General features: G+C 50.4%; 1 protein-coding gene across 12 annotated transcripts in view; it reads left to right on the top strand.

Moving 5' to 3' along the window:
- Positions 1 to 23,194, top strand: part of ATP2B2 (ATPase plasma membrane Ca2+ transporting 2) — a 382,029-nt gene that overhangs the window by 282,211 nt on the left and 76,624 nt on the right. For all 12 annotated transcript variants that reach the window (XM_078442751.2, XM_078442752.2, XM_078442754.2 and 9 more), the window contains one exon: positions 21,895 to 22,092. In XM_078442751.2, the coding sequence (XP_078298877.1) occupies positions 21,895 to 22,092 (198 nt within the window). The remainder of the gene's footprint in view (positions 1 to 21,894; positions 22,093 to 23,194) is intronic.

Here is a 23,194-nt window from a genome sequence, read left to right as displayed (position 1 = left end):
TAGGATTCCAGAATAAATTAAAGATAACTGAAAGTAAATTATAATAATTATAATGTTGAGACTATAGATGCCCTACCACTTACTACTCCCCACCAAATTTCACACATCCTCTGGTGGGGTCTGCACCATCCTCTGGCCGAGAATCACTGCATTCATTTAATTCATCTATCCTTTGAAGAAGCCTTTATTGAGCATCTGCTTGTTTGCTAGGTGCTGTCCTAGGTTCTGGGGATACCTCAGTGAACAAAGATACCTACCCTCACAAAGCTTATAGGAGTCCAGCAAAAAATACAGGAAACTAATAAATGAACAAGAAAATGTATCAGGTGGATAAGGACTTTGAGGGCAACCATGGGAAGGGGCAGCTTAGACAGGCAGTGGGGGAGGGCTTCCCTATGGAAGTGATATTTAACCTGAGCCTCAATGACGTGCTGGATCCCCAAGAATTGCTTTCCCTGGTTCACTGAGGGTGAGTTCTGGTGGGGCTACTGCTTTTTCAGTGTTTTCAGATCCCCTATGTCCATTTCCTGGGCTCTGCCAGGTACTCTGCTAGGCACGACAAGCTTTTGTGATCTCTTTCTATATCGTAGATGCCATAGGAGAAAAGAATTTTCAGCCTCCTGTTTTAAAGAAACTGAGGCTCATAGAGGGCTTGCACAGGATCACACAGTGGTGGGTCACAGAGTTGGGATTTGTCTTTGAATCCACTAACTTTCCCACTCCTCCTTTTCCCCCACCTCTTTCCTTGCTGGGATGTATTTGGAGAAATCACAGGGTCAGAAAGGGCCCCCTAGTTTGTTAAACCTGGGGCTCTCAGCTGGGAGAGAACCAACTTCCAAGAGGTCACTGAGTGCTCAGTGAGAAAACAGGGTTCCAAAACTGCCCCAATCACAGAGGAATAAGCATGTGGAGAAAATCCTGGGCACGCCCCCTGCAGGGGAAAAAAAAAAATCCCTGCAGAGGGAAACTGTAGAACACTATCAGTAGCTTTGTAAATGACCATAGTTTGGCTTACCTCCTAAAGGGCGAAATCATTTTTCTTCCACTTGAGAGAGGCAGCCATAGCATAGGTGGTGGGTAGGCAGGCAACCTCCTAGACGTTTGGATTTTATACTTCCTGAGGGCAAGGGCAGTTTCGTTTGTCTCCGAATCTCCAAGTACCTAACAGGGATTCTAAGTAAATGAAAACGTGAATGGTGATTACATGTGTGTGTGCATATTATGTGCGGGCTGAAGGCTCCTCAGTCCACCTTTCCCCCAACCGGAACCCATCGCCCAGCTCAGCAGGGAGACCACAGAAATATCAGAGACTAACCCTGGCCAAAGCCACCAGCAATCCACCACCTCCCTGTCCCAGCCCTGGCCCGACTCCCCTGCATTCCCTGTCTCTGATGTGGAAAGGTGTGGGCCTTTCATCCCCACCCAGAGGTTGGGTCAGGGGGAATGTACCGGCCAGGGAGGGGCTGGGATCTGACTGGCAGAGAAGCAGTTCCTGCCGCCCCCTTGCCAGCCTCAAGGACGCATGAGCTGACACGAAGCCGCCAGCATCCTCTTGAAGTCCTGGGAGATCTAATTACCCAGACAAGCAGACAGTGTTGAACAAGTGAGCACCGGGGTTTGGAATAATCAGTTTTTTGGCTGCTGCAGTTAATGTGAGGCCAGGCTGCAAAACTGTCCCTCTGATGTTCTGATGACGGACCCATGAGACGGCTGACTGTTTGATCTGGAACTGCCAGCTTTTTTGTCACCCCCAAAGGCTTACCTAAATTGTCCTAACAATTACCATCTCAGGGAGTCAGCCGTGCTGTAATGAAAAAAGTACAGCCGCAACATGGGAGGCTGAGGGAGATCCTGCTGGAGACCAGGGTGGGTCTCATCCCTGGGGTTTAATCCTGAGCCTGGGATGTGGCCGGGGGGACTTGCCCTTTAAATACCACATCTCATTTCCGTAGTACCACCATTTTACAGATGAGGAAACTGAGGCACAGTGTGCTCAAGGTTACTCAGCAACAAGTTGGTGGATGACATCTGAACCCAGGCCTACGTGGCCCTAACCCCTGCCCTTTCAGTGTGTTCATATGCCCTCAGATCGTAGATATTTTTTCCCCTCTCCCTATTTTGTGTATTAAAATTTCAGAGCCTCTTGGGATACCTGGTGCTACTTCTGTCCTAAGTTTTATCCCTGAAAAGTGCTAGGCATGATGATTTCCTACTAGCATGCTTTTCGGTTTACAGGTATTTTTATTTTTTGCTATACATCCCTAGGAAGGAATTTCCTCCAGTAGATGTGGGGCCAAGCAGCAGGGGGTTAAGGGTGTCAGCTCACTCAGCTTTGCAGAGAAGAAAAGCCTAAAGTGAGATAAAGGTCGCAAAGGCTTGTGCACACCCGCTAAGCACCAGGCACTGGCAAAGCCCTCCATCTGGTTATGCATTGATTCAACACATGTTTCTTGAGCACTTACTATGTGCTAGATGGCGTTTTATGTCCTGGAGATAGACACAGCAGTGGACAAAATAATGAATGTCGCTGCCTTTATGGGGCTCACATTCCAGTGTGGGCGACTAGCAGAAAGCCAAATAAATAGCAAAATCCCTGAGATTGTCCCTTGTAACAAGTGCCCTGTAGGAAATAAGCAAGGGGCTGAAGTTGGGAGTAACAGTGGATCCTCTGATCCTGGGAGCAGGAGGCAGAGAACACTTGGAAAATGAAAGGGAGGCTGCATGTAGGAGGCCTGGGGGGGGGGGGGGGGCTGGGGGGGGGGGGGAAGTGGCAGGGGCAAAGGCTGGAGGTGGGACCTGAGGGGACATTTGGCAAGAGGTGAAGCCAGGGGAGTGAGCAGAGTTTGCCTGTGAGCTGTGGGAGGTGTGTGAGATTTCTTCTCAAGTGAGGCAGCCACCAGGGCTGAGAAGAGGGAGTGGCATGGCTCTCGTGTTATTCTCACTGGGGCCCTGAAGGCAGGGACTAAATCCTTACTCTGGCAGGTGAGGAGAGGCTCACCTGATGAGGAGGTGATGAGGCCACTTTTTGAACCCAGATCTAGGTAAGGGCCTCTGTGTTGTCCTACCCAGCCCATGGCCGGAGCCCCAGCCCCAGGGCACAGGGCCCTCCCCACCACATGCCTTGGTGCTCTGTTCTGTTCATTTTGGTTATGTTGCTCAGCCTCAGGCTGAACAGAACTCACTGGAATGTGATTTGAGGGTTAATCAGGAACATTTTGTTTCCCCATAAAATTGCAAGCTGTTGCCAAGATGTATGTTCCTGTTGCTAGGCAATCAAGCGTGACCTGTGAGCAGTGGGGGCCATGATTCTGCCTGGGCAGAAGTGACTGGGCCACCCACCCTCCCCTTTCCACAGCCCTCCAAGGCTCAACCCCCCTGGACAGGACCCCAGGGACTCACAATCAGTAGACAAAATACAAGGTAGACACAAGCAGGAGAGGGTGACAATTCCAAACACTGAATGGGTTCAGCCCAAAAGGATAAATAAAGAGAAGGGCCTTTTTCCAAAATGTAGGGAAAGACCTTTGTGACCATAGTAGTGGCCAGCAATTTTACCAGGTCCCAAACCCTGTCCTAAACCCATCAACATATATGAGGAAAGTTCTATCATAATCCCCATTTTAAAGATAGGAAAACTGAGGCATCTAGGGGTTAACATACCCAACCTGTAAGTGGCAGGGCCGTGCAGTCTGGCCCCAAGCCCAGCATCAAAGCAAATGGATGGATGGCCCATCTGAGAGGTCAGATTGGGGTTGAAGAGGAGAAATAGAACACATGAGAGACTTAGTCAAAAACTGGAAGTGATTCAATTCCAACTGTTAGTGGGGCCCTACTGTGTGCTGGACAATTTGCCTTATACAGAAATGACGCAAAAGCATCAGTTGGTGGAAAGGGAGTAGAAGCAGGTAGACCCAGATAGGCCATCATTCTGTGCCCCAGAGTGTGGCAGGTGCTGAGAGAGAAGAAGAACCCTAGGAAGAATGGCTTTGAGTCAGATCCCAAAGGAGAGATGAAAGAAATGGTCTGGAAAAGGAACCAGAGGTTGAAAGAGAGGCATTTCAAGTGTCATTTTATTACCTTGGATTGGAGTTAATTTTTTAGGTGTCTGTTTCCACCCCAGACTGTGAGCTCCTCAAAGCAGAGATCATGCGTAGTTTATCTTTGTGTCCTTAGGAGACAACACATGTCTGACATTTTCCATGACAGTAATCACAAAATGTCTATTTAACAAATACATGAACAAAGAGGAAAGGAAAGGGGAATGAATGAATGAATGAATGAATGAACGAATGAACAAACGAACGAATGCGATTGGTCTTAACTCTCAAACAAGAGATATTAGATACTGTTTATTGAGCATTTAGATCCATTGCAAGTTCCAGTGTGGAGAGTGGGCACTTATGGGAGATCAGAGCAGCATATGTTGTGGGTCAGAGGCAATGGGGCTGGAAGGACAGAGACTCCCTAAGGTGCCATTGCAGCAGTAGCCAGGCGAGAGATTCTGGAAACCCAGATTCAGATGATGATCTCAAGACTGAAGAAGAAAGGCCAAATCGAGAAATGCCAAAGAGGCTGTCAATATGACCAGAAAGAGGAATAGATTTGAAGGAAACGATAAGATTGGTCTTAGACTTGCTGACTTGGAAACATGGACGAAACAACCAGGGGCTGCCTTGTGGGTCCCATAAAAATCCTGGCCCAAGGATCAAAAGAGAGCAGACAAGATGAGAGACATAGCAAATACCTGAAACACAACTAATTCTCCACTTTCTGAACCCACATCTGTGGCAGATCCATCACCAATCAATCCCAATGCTCAGACTCCTCAAGCACAACTCCAAGTAGACCCTACTAATCAATAACAGTCGACTTGCAAAAGGAAATTTATTTGTTGCCCCTGCATGAGAAGCAACCAGGGGAGCCTTCAGAATGGGCCGCTCTCTGGCAGCCAGAATAAAAGAGGGAGGGAGGCAATGAAGGGGCAGAGGTGGGAGCAGTGAGCCTTGGAAGTTAAGGTCAGGGTGTAAACCACTTGAGATAAAGGTCAGAACCATGAAATTTTCCCTCTGTGTGTCTTTAAACTCTTTTTTAAAGAAAGATTTTAAAGAGTTTAAACACTTAAACTCCTTAAGAGGTTTTTTTTTCATGTTTATTTATTTTTGAGAGACAGAGTAGAACAGGGGAGGGGCAGAGAAAAAGAGACACAAAATCCAAAGCAGGCTTCAGGCTCCAAGCTGTCAGCACCGAGCTCAACGTGGGGCTTGAGCTCACAAACTGTGAGATCATGACCTGAGCCAAAGTCAGACGCTTAACGGACTGAGCCACGCAGGTGCTCTAAAAGTTTTTTTTTTTAAGAACTCTTTTGGGGTCACCTGGGTGGCTCAGTCAGTTGAGTGTCAGGCTTCAGCTCAGGTCATGATCTCATGGTTTGTGAGTTCAAGCCCCATGTCGGGCTCCTCACTGGCAGTGCAGAGGAGGCTGCTTGGGATTCTCTCCCTCTCTCGGTCTGTCTCTCAAAATAAATAAATAATAAATAAACTTTCAAAAAATAAATAAATAAAGAGAACTCTTTTTAAGCGAAAGCACCCAGCTCTTAATATTCATTCATTCCAATTTAGTGAAAAAGTATTTATTTTTATGAATAATATTCTGAGGGCACATTCAGAATATCACTAACTTTCCTGATAAGCCTAACTGTTCTCAACTGATTTTAGTTTCATTGTTTGCTGAAGACTTTAAGGAGGATGTTTTTCTTATACTGTGAGATCTGTAGCCTCCAGCCATTCATTCTGCCACACTTGTTTATTGAGCACCTACTGTGTGCTGGAACTCTGTGCCAGGTATCAAGCCAGTCTCAACCAGCCTCCTCATGCAGTTCACAGTCTGGCACACTGGGGCAAGAGCTGGCCTTAGAGCTGTCTGTGGCTTCACCAGTGGCCAGGCTCGACAACCTTTCTTCCTCTACAAACTGTCAGTTTTACAACTAGAGAAAGAGAGAGAAATGTTCTCAGTCTCCTTCCAGTCACCACGTAAGCATCACAGCTGGCATTTCAGTGTCCCTGCCTTCAACCTGGCAAGAACAGGGACATGGCTGGTTGGCAGAGTAACTGTCTCTTCTCTCCCAGAAGAGAGTGGACTTGCCTCCCAACAGAAATGTCACTGAGGGGTTGACCAGAGACCCGTGGGTCCTTAGGCATCACAGGAACCGGATTCCTGAAGCCAGACACATGCATCCTGTCTAATGCTTAGAGTTAGTAAAACTTCACAAACAGTTTGCTGAAGGGAGCACACTGTGTCCCAAAACAACGGCCTTCTAAGTAGAGAATGTAACAGGTTTCTAGGTAGGGAGGGGAGTAGCCAGCTTCCTGCTGGACAGATGGGAGGTATCTAATACATGAAATGGAAGAGGCGCTGAGCCTTCTCTGTCACATGGGCAGCAACGGAGGTGGCCTTGGTCAAATTATTGGAGAGATCCACAAAACGTCTAAGTTACAAAAGAACATCCACCAGCGTGCAGTTAACTCTCAAGATAGACACGGGTTGCGAATGCTTACCGTTCCCAGAAGGGACACGTACACACCCGCCAGAGTCATGGAGCGGCGAGAGCAGGGGGCCTCGGTGTCTCAAGACTTGGGTTCTGGTCCCAGCTATGCCACCAATGGCTCGGGTTCCTCCTCCATAAAGGACGAGGCTATTGGCCTTATGTAGTTGAAACTGAAGTCCAACTGGTGACTTGAGGGAATATTTATTAAGTGCCCACTCTATGCCAAGCGCTCTGTGCCATGCATGGCCTCACATAATCTTCTCATCGGCCTCTAGAGTCTCCAGGGTTCTCCCATTCTATAACCCAAGAGGTCCAGAGAAGGTGAGTGACTCACCTCAGGTCACACAGCCTTAAAGGGGGTACAGCTGGAATCACGGGTAATCGTTGGATGCTGTAACCACACAGTTCAAAGCCCAGAGGATCAAGATGAAATGCACGTCCCACTTGCTCTCTAAAGATTCTGAGATGACATGTTTGGTATCAGCAGTACCCAGTCAGGCCTCCAGGTGGGTGTCCACCTGCCATTTCTGCTCAGCTGTGTATGACCACTGTTTGGTGGGGGTACTGGTACCAGGGAGGAGCACTGTCACGATTGATCGAATGCATGAGGCCAAACACTACAGCAGTTCAGAAGAGAACGCAAGCCAGCTTCCCTGGGTTCAAGTCCAGCCCTGCCTGTACTAGTTGTGTGTAAAAGGAGTTGTTAACCGTACCCCCCCCCCAACAAGGAGTCACTTCGAGGATCAAATGGACTTATACGTGGCCGAGCCGTGAGCACAGAACCCGGCACGGGGGAACCGTGAAGTGTTGTCGGTGGTGATCGTGAGGGTGAATGATTGGACCAAAGGGGTTCGTATCCACGTGGTGACTGAGCACAGCCAACAGCCCTCCCTCCCTCCACAAGCACGTGGCGTCTCCTGTGTCCAGCCACAGCCAAGGACACAAAATGACACAACACAGGACTTGCCTTTGAGGAGCTCGAAATGAAGTAATCAGAAGGGTCAGTTGAAATGCCATTTGATAACCTCTGTGGAGATAGGAGGCAGCAGCATGGGGCCATCACGTCGGATTGGGGCTGCTGGGGGTGGGGGGGCTTCCCGAAAAAGGTGCTGAGAGCCACCCCAGAAGGATGAGAGCCAGAAGGGCAGCCAGGCTGGTGAACGGCCAGGCAGAGAGCGAGTGGGCACACGGAAGGCAGAGCGAGGGGAAAAGAAGCTCGCCACCAGAGTGACATCATCGGCAGGGCGCCCCACACCCTGGGTGGGACCCTCTCTGTGTGTGCCACGCACACAGTGCACCCTCATCCCTGGGCAGCTCCATCCACGAGGTGAGCGGCCACAGGGCTGATCCAGCAGCCTAAAAAGGTCCCTCATTAAAGGTTAATAGCTTCGTGAATGAGTGATACGGTTACAAGAGAAGTGTGCAGGAGGACCTGGGAATTTGTGAGCGGCCAGGGCCCATACAGAACTGATCCAAGCCCCTGGGCGGAAGGGTCCAGGGAGGTCACAGCCAGTGATTGGAGGAAGGTCGACCCGGGAAGCCGGCCCCCAGGGCTGTATTGCACCCTTGCTCACACAAGTCTCACTTACCGACCTGTCTCCTTCTTCAGGGCTCCCCCCAAAGCAGAGCGTGAGTCGAGGCTGGGGTGCAGGTGGTATATTTGGGAGTGATCCCAAGAGGGAGTGGGGAGGGGAGGGGGTACAACAGGGAAGAGAAGAATGCCAGTATAAGATATGTTACCGGCCGGTTACAGCTTTCACAGAGGTACCCTCAGCTTTCTGGGGTCCTCGTGGGTTTTCTGATTTGCTTCATAACTGTCACACCACCATCTTTCTCCTCCCCTCTCCATCTCCGTTCCCCCACCCCCGAATTCTTTCATCCTGAGGGAGCATCTATTTCTAGGAGTTGCCTCCTAGTCCTCAAAGAAGCTGCTTTTTTTTTTTTTTTTTTTTTTTTTTTTTTTTTTTTTTAGCAACAGAGAGAAGCTGCTGTCACAGATATGAAGGCCTCTACCTGCCTTGGCATATGTCTGATACTAGATCTCACTGACATTTTTTCCCCAGCAGCCACTTCAGCCCCCTACGTGGGAAGTGTGAGGGATGCCCCAGCGTGAGGCTTGGCCTGGGTGTTTCCCCAGCAAGTCCCTTTGCAGGGGCTGGCTGTGGGCTTCTCCATCCCTCCCATCAGCAACAAGGACGGAGGAGGCCGCTGAGGTCATTGCAGTGTGGCCTTGGCCATATTGGGGGTGACTTGAGGAGACCCTAGTCTCTCCCCTGCCCCTCAGATCTCAGCATGAAAATGTCCCAGAGCAGGAATTGCCTTGGAGTTACACACTGTCCCCTCCTTACCTCCTTTCTCCCCATGCAATTGTCTAGGAGAGGCCCCATGTTTATTGAATTGAGTGTCTGTCTATCTAGTGTGTATCAGACCAAGACAGATGTACTCACTGTCTGCATGGATCTTAGAGTCAACAGGGAGTCAAACATTAAGAAAAACGAGTTACATTACTAATTATTAAAATCATGATAAAAATAAAAGGGATTTCTGGAGAGCTCTGAGACCATTCAAAAGAGAACATTCTCTCTGGGGGCAGGGAGAGGGACAGGTTCAGCCAAAGGAAGTGCTGAGTTAGGTGCAAAGGGGGAAAGAGCATTCCAGGAAAGGGAGGGAACACCAGGTGCAAAGGCCCTGAGGCAGAAAAGCATTTGTGTTCAAACCGCAGAAAAGAGGCTAGAGTCACCGGAGCACAGTGGTCAGAGGGGGCAGTGAGTTTGCAGAAGAAAGTGAAGGCCACCACTTGGGGCGCCTGGGTGGCTCAGTTGGTTAAGCAGCCAACTTCAGCTCAGGTCATGATCTCGCGGTCCGTGAGTTCAAGCCCCGCGTCGGGCTCTGTGCTGACAGCTCAGAGCCTGGAGCCTGTTTCAGATTCTGTGTCTCCCTCTCTCTGACCCTCCCCCGTTCATGCTCTGTCTCTCTCTGTCTCAAAAATAAATAAACGTTAAAAAAAAAAAAACTTAAAAGAAAGTGAAGGCCACCACTGTACAGGGAGTGGAAGCCACTGGGGGATTTTAAGCAAGGGCCTGACGCTAACACCATATATTCCATACTTTTGAAATATCCCTCTGGCTGTTGGGCGAAGAATATTAGAGTGGGAACAGAGAGACCAGCGAGGTGGCTACCAAAGCCCCCCCAGGGTGAGCAGTGATGGTGGCCTGGGCCAACGTGCAGGCAGTAGAGGAGAGTGGGCAGATCTGAGACAACCGTTTCTTTGGGTGGGGGAGGTTTTCTGGGTGGTGTAATAGGGTTGGGGGCAAGAGGGGACCCTGATGGGAGACGAGGACAGGACTCGGGGGAAAGAAGCGATGATGGCCATTGTACACGGAGCACCTCCTATGTGTGTGGCATGTCGCACCTGCCCCCCCATTTTAATCTGCACAACCAGGCTCTGGGCCAGACACCACAGCCCCTGCAACAGACGAGGTGAAGCGACTCACTCAGCAACACCCAGGTAGTAAGTCATGAAGCCAAGGTTTTAATCCCAGAGTATTTGTCCCCAAGCCCACTCTCTCCAAAGGTTATATGGAGACAAACCTATATTTTCTTGTAGTACATATTCGTTGCCTCTTTAAATTAAATTTGAATTATTCAAATAAAACATGAGCACCTTCTCCTGCTTAAAAATATTTCAGTCAAAAATAGGGTCCCCTTGACCACTATGATTGTACAGTCAATCCGAGCACCTTCTCCTCCTCCACAGAGGTCCCACCTCCATGAGTTTGGAGCAGATCTTTATAGGCCCGTTTGCTACACATTTTCATATATACGTACCCACAGGAAATAGAAGCTGTTGTTCTGTTGAGTTGTCTGTTTTACATATATGGAATCAAACTACATGTTCCTCTGTAACTTGCTTTTTTTCCACTCCCCAGTTTGTCTTGGAGAGCCTTCTCTGGGAGTACATAGACATGCATCTCATTTCTTTTAAATGTTTTTTAACGTTTATTTATTATTGAGAGAGAGAGAGAGAAAGAGAGAGAGAGAGAGAGAGAGAGAGAGAGAGAGAGAGAGAGCATGAGTGGGGGAGGAGCAGAGAGAGTAGGAGACACAGAATCCAAAGCAGGCTCTGGGCTCCAAGCTGTCAGCACAGAGCCCGACACGGAGCTCGAACTCACAGACCTCGAGATCATGACCTGAGCCGAAGTCGGACATTTAACCAACTGAGCCATCCAAGCGTCCCCGCATCTCATTTCTTTTAACTGTTGCATAGTACTATTTTATGGTACACTATGTACCACAGTGTATTCAGCCCGCTCGCCTTCCAAAGACAGAAAGGCGTTTTTCTATAAATTTTGTAGCTTTTGAAGGGCTTGCAGATTTTTTTTCCCTTTCAAAATATGAGACTTTTATTTACGTTAATGGAAGAATCCAGACCTCACTGACAACACAAATATTTGGCAACGCCCAGCCTGGTGACTAAGTTCTCCCATTTTCCTTCAGGTGCTTGGCATCCTGGAAGCTACCCCTTGTCCATTGCCAAGTCTCTGTTGATAGCAAAAGGCTGTCTCAAGAGCAGCAGGAGAATGGTAAAGTTCTTGGCTTTGATTTCAGTGCCAGGTCCTGAAGCCTGGCACAGTGTGGAAAGGGTACAGCTATGGAGCCTTAAAGATCCAGATTCAAATCCCAGCTTTAGCTCTGTGTCGCTGGGCAAGTTACTTGACATCTCTGAGCCTTGGTTTGTCCATCCATCTAATGCGTAGAACTCATAGAATGGCCAGGAGAATTAAATGCAAGGCACGTGGATAGAGGGATGATTACATAACTGCACATACGTGCACATTTGGCCCCCTCTGTCTGCGGTCCCAGTGTAGTGGAGGGATGGGGGTGTGAGGAGCCTCCTGCCTCCCCAAAGGGGTCAGTGAGAAGGCATATATACTCTGCCCCTCTGGCGATGTCATGTGGGGGTGGCATTTGAGTTCAGAGGCAAGAAAGGTCTATCTTGGCCGGGTTCTGGGCATCAGCTGTTTGCCAGGCACTTCCCACATCTCTCCTCCTTTCATCTTAACCCCAGCAGACAGAGCAAGATTGCCCCTCAGCTCCAATTTGCAGATGAGGAAACTGAGGCTCACAGAGGGGATGCCATTTGCTCAAGGCCTCAGTAAGTGGTCAAGACCGGCACTCTGCGCCTTGGTACGTCCCCACCGGGGGGACGTGCCTGCTGCTGCAGGCAGCAGCTGTGCAGAGCGCCCTCTCCTGGGGGGATAGAGAAGCTCCTCTCATGAGCTCTCCCGTGTCTACGTTCAGCCACCAAGACCCTGTCACAGAAGAGAAAAATGGCTTTTCTGGCCTCCATTTTTCCAAGGGAATGAGATAAAAGCTTCTCAGAGGTCACCTCGGGACAGTCTGAATCACATCCCTTAAATGAGATTGACACACAGAGAGAATATGAAATGGCCATCGTTTGGGGGTGTGCAATAAAGCTCACTGTTCATTTGAGCGAGACTAGCGTCCCCTCCCTTGGTGAAAAGGGCCTCCACCAGGAATCAGGAGCCCAGCTGCAGTGCCACAGCTGAATCACCCTGTGTCTGGGCTGGGTCACTTTCCCGGCTCTGGGTCTTCGTTTCCCTCATCCTCAGATGGGAGGGCAGGACTGGTGGCCACAGGACTTGTCCTGCTCCAACAGTGGAGAAGCCAGGAGAGGGGACTGGGGGAGCCTCAGGGGTAAGGTTACCAGATTTAGCAAAGAAAAATACAGGCCTTCCGGTTCAATTTGAATTTCAGGTAAACAAAAAATAATTCATGCTTTTATTAGTCGTATGTCCCAAATATTGTATGAGATATAACTTTTCCTAAAAAAAGTTATTTGCTGTTTATCTGAAATTCAGATTTAACTGGGTTCCTGTATTTCATCTGGCAACCCTATTCAAGGCCCCAGCTCCCCTGGACCCCTCATGCTTGGTAATTGCTATTTTCACAGCTTCAAGATGAGCCCCTGGCCACCCGCCTCCCAACCAGATCGCCACCACCCACTCCCACACTCCCCCATACCCCTGCCCTGCCCAGATGGAGATTCTGGAACCATGCGTGGAGAGGTGTTACAGGTGTAAGGATTCCTACCATAGACTAAGGGTGGAAACTTGGCCTGACACGGGGAAAAGGTAACTGGTGGATTTAAATCAGTGGAGAAGTTCGTGTCCGCATGTGGGTCAAGGTGGCTTAGAGGGACACAGTGTCTGGGGTGCCCACAAGCCCTGGTGCCCTTCCATGCCATGTCCACGTGTATGCACATGAGCCAATGGACGTCGCATCCACATGCTACGGAGAAAGCGGCCAGTGCTGTGGCCGTGCGCGTTCACACCAGCTGTCAGCTTTGTGTGTGAGCTCCTGCCTCCACATCGCCACCCGTAATATTAGAGACCCTGGATCCATGGACGACCCCACCTGGGGCCATGATATTTCAGAGACACAGCCCTCCTCCTGCGCCTATCCGTTGGGAATCACTAACACCATGATGTGATCGTGAACTCCAGGCACCTGCCCGCTGTGCACACTGGAATAAAGCCATCAAATCTCCTCTCTACTTACGGCGACTGGCCAGACACATGCAGGTGCAGACCGTAGGGATGCCCATGGCACGGGCTGTTTTTCTGCAGAGGGGTTGAGCCCAGGTGTGTTAAGCGGCTCTTATGGGTGGCACAGGCTGTCGCTCGTGTGTGCAGGGGCCTCGGGGCGGCCCCAGCATTCACATCCCCATGTCGGGTCGCCAGAGAAGCAGGAGAGGGAAGGAAGTTTCCTAAGGGCCAACTCTCCCAGGCACGAACAGCCTCCTCTAGGGTGTGCTGGAATCGGAATCTAGAAGATAGTGGCAGCGAAGAAGGGTCTGTCGGCCTTTGACCCCAGGGCCAAAACCAGCACAGGAGGGATGTCCAAGTAAGTGTGTTAGTGAATGTCCCGGGTGACAAATGGTTTCAGGGAAGGAAAGAAGAATGGATTGCTCTTGCTGGGTAAATCAAGGAAGGCTTTCAGAAGGTGGTAGTGAATTTTCATCTGGGTCTCAGAAGACTGACTAGCTCAACAGGGGGGAGGGGTGGGCCTTCTGGGTCAGGAGCCAAATGAACATAGACACAGCAGACAAACACCAGCAAATGCCAGACATATTTCAGAGCTTGGCAGCAGAGAGGGATAAACATAGCAAGACCGAGAGTGAGGTGGGAGAAGTCCTTTGGGACAACCTCAGAGAGCCCACCAGCACAGGAGTTGGTCACAGTTGTGAATGGGGAGCCATGGAAGATTGTAGAGCAGGGCAGGACCTCTGTCAGCTCGACCTTCAGCTGCCTGATCTCCTCTTCTGGTCTCCTTTCTCTCCTCACCTTGTTCCTAGTTTTTCTCTAGGCTCCTTCAGCCACCAGCAGGAGACAGAAGGTCTGACTGTGGCCTCCATGACCCCCTTGGCTTCAACTCTGGGTCTGTCAGCTTCTCAAAGCACAACACTCATTCCCTCCTCTGCCACCTCAAGGCAGGTTGTGAGCTTGACATGCGTGTGCAGCCTTCAGGGAGAGAGACCAGCCGTGGGGGAGCAGGCACCTGCTGCTGAAGGAAGGGAAAGATCGACAAGGCTGGTCCAGGCTCTATCCCCCACCTGCTGTGTAAGCCGCTCAAGCCACTGCCCGCTCAGAACCTCGGCAGAAACCAGGGTGGTCGGTGAGGCTCGAGGGCAGTGCCATTCCCAAAGCACCTAGCACGTTAGCTACGTCCTCTCCACCCTCTGCCCCTTCTTCAGCCTGTCCCCGCAGGAAGGCTGTTACCACACACATGCCTGGACCCCACTCCCAAGCGGTCAAGTCAGTAGGTCTGGGCTGGCGTCAGAATTTGCATTTCTAACGTGTTTCTAGCTGCGGGTCTGGGAACCAGTAAGTCCTTCACCCAGCACATCAAAGGCCCAGGCCACACCCCAGTCCATTTCAATCAGAATCTCTAGGTTTGAGGCTCAGACATTAATATTTTTCAGAGCCCCTTAGTGATGCCAACATACAACCAAGTTTGGAGCTAGTGGCTTGGGGGTGGCTCAAATAACAGCAGCAACAGTAGCAAGCCTACTGCTTATGAAGCCTTTACCCCGAGCCAGGCCCCTGTCCAACCTAACACATCCAGTGTGTTCCCTCCCCACAGTGACTCTGTGAGACGAGTGCTGTCCTCATCCCCAAGTTACACACCAGGAAACCAAGGCCCAGACCGGGGAGGTCACCTGCCCAAGGTCACGGAGCTCAGAAGTAGCTTTGGGCAAAGCTCAAACTCCGGTCTTTCCTACCGTTTCACCATTTTGTCTTGAGCATTGTGAAGTCCCAAACATCTCAGCAGTGATGTCTTTGTAAGCGGCCCACTCTCCCTGGCCTCTGACAGGGTGGGAGCATGTGGACGCCCCCTCCTACGTGAAGCTCCAGGCCACTCATGTGCACACGGACACAGCCACACCCTCGAGTGCACGCATACCTGCACAGACAGCCTCTCTCACATACTAAGTCACACACCTGCCTTCTGGGTACATTTCCCAGTTTGCACTGTCTTCCCTTTTTTTAAATGCACGCAAGAGCCATGAAGCCCCCTTTGGCCTTCCGGGGGAAGCATTCACAATTTGTTTCATCTGAAATTTACTAAGCACCCCACAGCTGACAGATCAGGCCTGTGTGAGCCAGTGACTTATGTCAGCTTAATCAGGTTAAGATCGCTGTGGGGCATTTGTTCTGGGCAGACGCAGCCCACCCCTAACTAGACCAGGCTGGAGGAGGGCACGTGTGACCCCTGGACTCTGTGGCAAGGGGCCTGACTCAGTCGCCATCCCAGCAGAAGGACTCTGTGCCTCAGTGTACATTCCTGCATAATGGGGTGACCCCAATAGAGGAGGAAGAATGTCACAGTTCACAAAGCACTGTCAGAGCCTGGTTCTGTTTCATCCTCAAGTGAAACAACCTGAGGGCCCCCAGAGAGGGTAAGTAACCTACTCAGGGTCACACAGCAAGTGAAGAGGCATCCAAACCAAGTCTCGGGACCTAGGTAGGGGTGTGGCGTGGCTGCAGTGGTGGGTCTCAGACAGTCTCAGACAGCAGCCATGCTGACAGAAACATCCAGGAGGCACATTCCAGGCCGAGAGTGATGGTAATGCTGATAGTGTGGTAGTTAGTAGTAACAACTGCATCTATGATTTATGAGGGCCAATATATGCCAAGCACCGGCATCTGGGGGGGCAGTTTGTTTTTGCACTAACGCTGAGCAGCAGATGGAGAGTTACTTTCTCCTTGAAATCATTTGCTCAGACAGCAGGCAGGTTCACTCAGCCAGGCAATGCCCCCCAAATATCAACCAAATTCAGTGGCAGCATTCATTATGGCTACCTTCCTGGGGTTGAAAAAGTTCTCTGGCATCCCTCTGCGGGGAACAAGGATGCTCAGCCTTGTGGGGGTCTCAGAGCAGGGAAGAAGAGGTCAGAGGTCATCCAGATGGCTTGCCAACTCTCACCCTGAGCCCCTCCCAATGGCCAAAGCCCCCTACTTTTCACAGAGCCCAGCTGGTTGGCATGAGGAGTTTCACGTCAGTGTCCCCCACACAGGAAAAGCAGAGCCCAGCCCCCAATTACCAGGGCCAAAAGTAAGTCATATGTGACATGCCCCCATTCCTTCATCTTGCCCCTTCCTTCTGACCTCTGAATCCCTGCACCTGTGCCTACCTCAACACTCCCTTTTTTCCTACTTGATTACGCATGTCCTACAAGCAGAGCAGCTTGTAAAAGTTTGTCTCATACAGAAAGATTTTTAATGACTTTCGTGAGGAAATTCAGACAAAGGGAAGAAAGGAGAAGTAAGATGATGATTTACAGGCACAACAGGTACCACTGAGTCCTCCATGCAGCTCTAAGAAGTGAACTGTAAATTCAGTGCTGAGCTAACAGGCAGGCAAGGGAAAGAGGGCAACAAGATGAGTTCCGCTATCCATTAGATAGCCCCGCCCCGGCACTCCAAGGCCTGCTCAATGAGGACCCCGTGTGGCACCAAAAAGATGTGTCCTCTCCCTTGGAGACCATCTGCCCCCTCTCCTGAGGGGCAAATGGGAGATGCTTCAGCCACATTGGCCTTTCCCAAGCCCTTTGGGGTTTCTTCTGCCTTCGCCAACCCTCTTACCCTACCCAGACCCTTTCACCTGATTAGCCCCCACTCTTTCTTCTGAGCTCACCCAATTACACTTCCTTCAGGAAACCCTTCCTGGCACCAGAGTCCCCAACATGTAAAGCAATGTTTGGCTTATAGTAGGTGCTCAATAAATATTTGTCGATTAATTAAATAAGCAAGTGGAAGATTGGATACACGCCATCTAATAGGATCCTAACTACTTTCTCTACCTTCAGAGGGGCCGGGGGGGAATTCAGGCCTCTTTAGAGTAAAGACTCCTGAGTCGCTGGGGGCCTGGCATCTAGTGACAGGACACCATGGCGGGTTGTCCAGCCTCTGGGTGAGTTTCCCTTTCCTTCCTCCCTAGACATCCATCCACTTCAGCCCACTGGTGACAAAGTCCTTCCCTCTAAGGAAACCAGGATCCCTTCCTGCACTCACTCTTCCTGGTCCCCAGCTCTGCGCTAGGTCCAGGCGATGCAAAGACTTCCTCTGCTCCTGGAAGAACTTAAGCTGGTTCTCACTGTCCCCCTGAGCTTTCCTTAACAGGAAACATGTCCGCCAGCCAAGATGAGGCCAATGTTTGGGTCAGAGAGCTCTCATCCACAGGTTCCAGCTCCCTGGGGTCCACGCACACATCCTTGCTGAGCTAGACATCCGGATTTTTATGTGGAAGTACCTGAGTTTTTAATGCTAGCAACAAATTATCATTTATTTTATTTTATTTATTTTTGAGAGAGAGAGAGAGAGAGAGAGAGAGCACACACGTGCAAGCAGGGGAGGGGCAGAGAGAGAGAAAGAGAGAAAGTCCCAAGCAGGCTCCACACTGTCAGCCTGGAGCCCAATGCGGGGCTCAGTCCCACAAATCATGAGATCATGACCTGAGTGGAAACCAAGAGTCAGATGCTCAATCAACTGAGTCACCCAGGCGCCCCTATCACTTTTTTAACACTGTGCAAGTGTGCAGCTGACCAAACAAGACCTCTCTCATGGCCTGAGGCTGCCATTTGCGGCACTCAGGGCTGGGCCTGAAAGAGCTAAGGAGAGAGAAAGGCAATCCACATAGAGGAATGAGGATTAGCAGGGGCACGGGCTTAGAGGCTGGGAACAAATCCAGTTGTGTCCAGGACAGCGGGATAGAAATGAAGCTTGGCACAAAGGTTATTTTAATATCCAATGATAGCAAACAGCCATTGCAGCAAATAATTGCTGTACAACCCAAGCTTCCCATGCTCTGTGTTTGGCTTTCTCCTATTACGTGATTAATAGAACACACAAATTCCGATTCCAATAGAAGAATTTGTACAAGTGATGGAGGCTTTTTACTGTGAAGGCACAATTGCTACGCCCGTACAATATTGCACACATTCTTCTCTGCATGGCTCACCACAGTCTACGAGTTACTTTGCTCCCATTTTATTGATGAGGACACTGAGTCCCCTAGGGATGAGATAAATGGCCCAAGTTCATCCACAAACCTGACTCCTCACTCTGTCCTCTGCCTCTTGTGCAAAAAGAGAAATTCACATTAGAAACCCACAACCCCACACAGCTTCTGACATCAATGCCCAGGCACTGTGTTTCTGAATTTTCAAGGCCTTGTTGGCTTTGTCCAGCGATACTTGACACAGAATGTTAATTTTTAATATGCTAAATGGTGAGATGCTCTTTAATCTAAATTGAATCTCCAGCACCATTCATCTCTCACATCACCTTCTGTTGTTTCTGCTCCCCAAAATAGGCATGTTCATTTTCAGCCAGAAGGCAGGGAAACTATGAGATTCCACTCCTGGGGAAAACAGGATAGGTGGATTAGACAGTGGGAGGTCCCACCTGTATGTCCTCAAAACCACTGTCTTCGGATACAAGGTATCAGAGCCACCAGCCCCTATCCTTCCGTCAAGCCAATCCTTCATGTCACCTATGGGGAAACTGAGGCCCCGAGAGGATAAGTGGCTTGTCTGCAGTCATATAGCCCTTCTGCTGTTCCTGTCCTCACACTGACCATCTTACTGATCTCCTCCCCATCTTACTGAAATGCCACCTGTCCAAAGTCTTCCTCCTCCGGCAGGCCATAATTATCACACACACCACCTAAAACTGAGCGACACTAACCAATACCCTCACCCAGTGCCAGGCACAGCACCGGGCACCTTACGCGAGACATCCTGCCAAAGGCCCGCCCAACCCTGTGAAGTAGGCCCTGCTGTTACTCACGTTTTACAGATGAGGAAACTGAGGCACTGAGAGGCGACGCCTCTTGCCGAAAGTCACTCAGACCTGGCATCTGAACCTATAACATCTGAGTTCAAGCCCATCTGAGTTCCTGGGGCTGGGTATCCCCATCTCCAGCTCAGCCCACCTTCTTCCCCTAAGAGGAAGAGGGTGAGCAAGATGTCATGGCCACCATCTGTCATCTCAATCACCCTATGTGAGCACCTCAACACCCAAGGTTCCCATCTTGGGTTTATATACTAGGGTGTTTGTTGTGTGGAAACTGCCTAGAGATTTCTAAATGGGACTGGCCCTACAGAACACACAAATATTTTTATTCTGTGAGCTGTTATTTCTAAAAAACAGAGGAGACCTCAGAACCTGCAGGGAGCAGAGCAGGGCAGGGTGTAGTGCTGGGGAGGGGCGGAAGCCCGGGAAAGATGAGGAAGAGACAGGGAGGCTGTTCTACTCTGGCGCCTCCCTGCTCCTCCCCTCTCCCCAGTCCATAGTCTTGGGGGTTTCACACCAGCAACCCCAGGGCTGAATCTAGCTCACAGATACATCGTATTTCATCCTGGGCTATTGTTAATGGGAAGATTTTACGTCAAATTTCAGGTGTCCAGCTTCCCTTGGAAGACTGACAGATCTACCTCATTGGTTCCACATTCTCCCACAAGAGCTAAGACATAATTTCCCCCTTTAAAATGACTGAGATTCTTCATGTTGCCCCAGTCCCCACTACTCCCTGTTGCCCCCCACCCCCCTACTTCACTCATTCACAAAAGCTGCTCAGCCCCATGGCTCTGCAGATTTGCAACCCCCTGCCCTGTGCTCTGTCCCAGGACCCAAGATCTTAAAGCCAGTCCCATGAATCCCCAGATGAAAGAACCCCTGAGCTATGACCAGACTCCCAGAACTGGGGAATACCCACATTTTCAACTGGTCACACTCCAGAACGTTTGAATCACAGACCCTCAGAAGATTCAAAGACTCACTCTCTGTGAATCAATCAGGACAGGCCTAGGAGATAGACTGGCCCCAGTTTTGCTAAGCTTCTTCTTAGTGAAGCCCTTATTTATACCAAACCTACGAAGAGTTGTGAATAGACCCCAGCAGGACCCCTTCAGGAACCTTGGAACCTGTGGGATCCTTAGGACCCACCCATCCTACTGAACTCTCCTATTATCAAGACTGAGGCTTGGAAAAAGGAACTGACTGGTCAAAGCCCAGCAAACTGCCATAACAGGCCAGTATTGACTGGTCATAGCCCTTTCCCTCCGAGGCCCCACCACTATCCCCAGTTCTCCTTTCTTCCCTTTACCAAATCCCACTCCCAGGAAAAAGCCTGAAACTCATTCACACCATGGTGTCCAGAACTGATGATGGCTTCCCTGTCCCAGGGAATCTAAAGGAATTGGAGTTTTTATTTCAAGGAATGAAGCCCAAGTGGAATGATTTCAAATGTTAACTATGGGTAGAATTGGACAATTCTTGTCCACACCTTGGAGCGAATGAGTTTGGGAGAGGACTTGCAGACAGGCAAACGGAGCAGGGAGGAGGGACGTGGAAGGCACACCCGACCAAACATGTGGCAGGAGGTATACACAAGCCACGCCAGCAGAGGACTGGCCTGATTTGGTTGGGAGGGGGCCAGGTAGTGAAAATGTGGACGCAAGCATGACTTGGGGGTCCGATCAAGAGGCCAGAGAGCCAAGCTGAGAAGCATGGACTTTATTCTGGAGGTAGTGCAGAGCCTCCAAAGATTGCTGAGCAGGGAGTAAGGATCGGATTGGTGAGGCAGGGAAAATTGTCTGGAAGTGAAGAAACAGTGGGTTGGAAGCGGGCCGCTATGTCCCGGCCCTGCATGATGAGGACTGCACTTCACCCCCATGGTCCATGAGACAGGCCAATAGCCTCCACTGAGTGTATGCCACACCCCAGGCACCGCTTGACCACGTCCTGTGTGTCCCCTGGGAAGTCAGCACTTCTGGCAGGGTGCTCTGTTTGTGTCTCTCACTGCTCTGTCCCAGTGTCTGGAACAGTGATGGACACATAGTAGGTGCTCAACAAACACTGACCTAACGAATTCTGTCCTGAGATGCTCACAACCACTCATGGGCTACGTACAGTCGTCATCCCCATCACAGAGGAGGACACTGAGGCTCAGAGCTGGAGGCACAGGCTGGGATTCACACCCAAGGCAGGGGTCTCCAAGTGTGTGCTCGATGAAGAGATTGGGAGGAAATGCAAAGCAGGCACACGGGTGTGGTGGGGGGTGGGCCTGGTGGTGTGTATGTGCTTTCTGTCGCCCCCATAACAAATGGCTACAGACTGGGTGGCTTTGGGCAAGAGCAATTTATTCTCTCACAGTTCCGGAGACCGGAAGTCTGGAAATCAGGTGTCGGCAGGGCCATGCGGCCTCCAAAGGCTCTAGGGGACATTCCCATCCTTGCTTCTTTGGGCGTCTTCATGGCTCCGGCGTTCCTTGGCTGGTGGCTGCATCCTGCCATCTCTGCCTCCATCTTCACATGGCCTGTGCCCTCTGGGTCTGTGTCTTCTCCCTCCGTCACGTATGAGGACACTTAACACTGGGTTTAGGCCAAGATCCTTAACTATATCAGCAGAGACCGTTTTTCCTTATTTCCAAATAAGGTCACCTTCATAGTTTCCATGGATTAGGATGCGGACATATCATTTTGTGGGGGACCACTCTTCACCCCACTTCATGGTGTCTCTGGCATTTCACAGGAGCCCACTCTGGGCCTGGCGCGAGTGCTGGGTGCCTGGCTGGTGCCTGCAAGTTTTCTGCTTTGTTTCCGCCACCCCCCCCACCCCACCCCCACCCCCCCACCCCCCCCCACCCCCCCCCCCCCCCGCTCTGTGCTTCCCCATGGGGCCAGCCCCATTCAGGACGATTCCCGGGAAGCTGAGTGTCTTTCCCAGGCCTCCCAGGCCAACCTTCCTGCACTCTGTCCACAGGTTTGCCGGGCACTGCTCCAGATCTGGAAAAGAGAAAGCAGATTTTTGGGCAAAACTTTATACCTCCAAAGAAGCCAAAAACCTTCCTGCAGCTGGTGTGGGAGGCACTGCAAGATGTGACGCTGATCATCCTGGAAATCGCGGCCATCATCTCCCTGGGGCTGTCGTTTTACCACCCGCCTGGAGAGAACAATGAAGGTAAGACCCCAGCGCCCCACCCTGCACCAAACGTGCACCTGCGGGTACCCGGGACTCAGCCACGGCTCCACCAGGTGAGGAAATTGAGGCCCAGGGGACAGGGCCCCACCCCCAGCCCCCGGTCCCCAGTTTTTCCATGTGCAAGATGCAAGGATTGCACCAACAGTGGAAGGAACTACAGTGAGCATTTATTGAGCACTTACAGTGTGCCGAGCTCTGAGCTCGGATGTCATCTTCCTAAATCCCCATGAGGTAAGGGCTGATTAGGTGCATTTTAAAGATGAGGAAAACAAGGAACAGAGATGGGCATTAACTCACTCGAGGTCACCGAGTGGGTGCTGGACCTGCTACCACCATGGGTGTGACGGCCCCAGGCTTCCTCCTCCCAGTTTCCCTCTTAGGTCTCATCCTTCATGCGTGCGTGAGACTCAGCATCCACGCTATTCCTCCTCTTTCACGTTCCTATCCCGGAGTTGGTTCACTATCACCCACACACTTATGAGGCTGACGCCGAACATGTTTTCCCACGTGAGGAGTCCTGGTCTTGAGAGGGCCTCCCAAAATCTGTCCCTGAGTTCTGACTGGGATCACTGCTCCGTTGACGGAGGAAGCACCACCCACTCATCCAGGGAGGGTTGTGGAGCAGACCTTCTCTTGTCAAAGTCAGAACTTAGGACTCCTAATGGAGAACTTCAACTTTCCCTCATCTTTTCATTCCAGAAAGTGAGCACCTGCTAACAGCTAGTGCTTTATCAACTCAATGACTCTTTCCTTTATGATGACACAGTCTTTCAAACCTATGTCACATTACAGATAGATAGATAGATAGATAGAGAGAGAGAGAGAGAGATAGACAGACACATACTATGGGATCACGTAAGATATATTGTTTTGTCAGATTTTTACAATCTGATTTTTCATTAGTAGGATGTTATAAACACTTGTTATTATTTATGATTCGACATTTTCCTAGTGAATGTGCTACATCAACAGATAATCCTACTATGTTCATTGCTTCAAGCAAGGAAATAAAAAGTGAATAGCTTATAAGAAATAACCATTATGGGCCTCATTTCCCAGATGAGGAGGTGGTCTCTGAAAT

This window comes from Panthera onca, chromosome A2 (genome assembly GCF_046562875.1).
Source record: "Panthera onca isolate mPanOnc1 chromosome A2, mPanOnc1 haplotype 2, whole genome shotgun sequence".
In the NCBI taxonomy this organism is placed as follows: Eukaryota; Metazoa; Chordata; class Mammalia; order Carnivora; family Felidae; genus Panthera; species Panthera onca.
The sequence above is the reverse complement of the archived record's forward strand: the minus strand, read 5'-3'. Positions and strand labels throughout refer to the sequence as shown.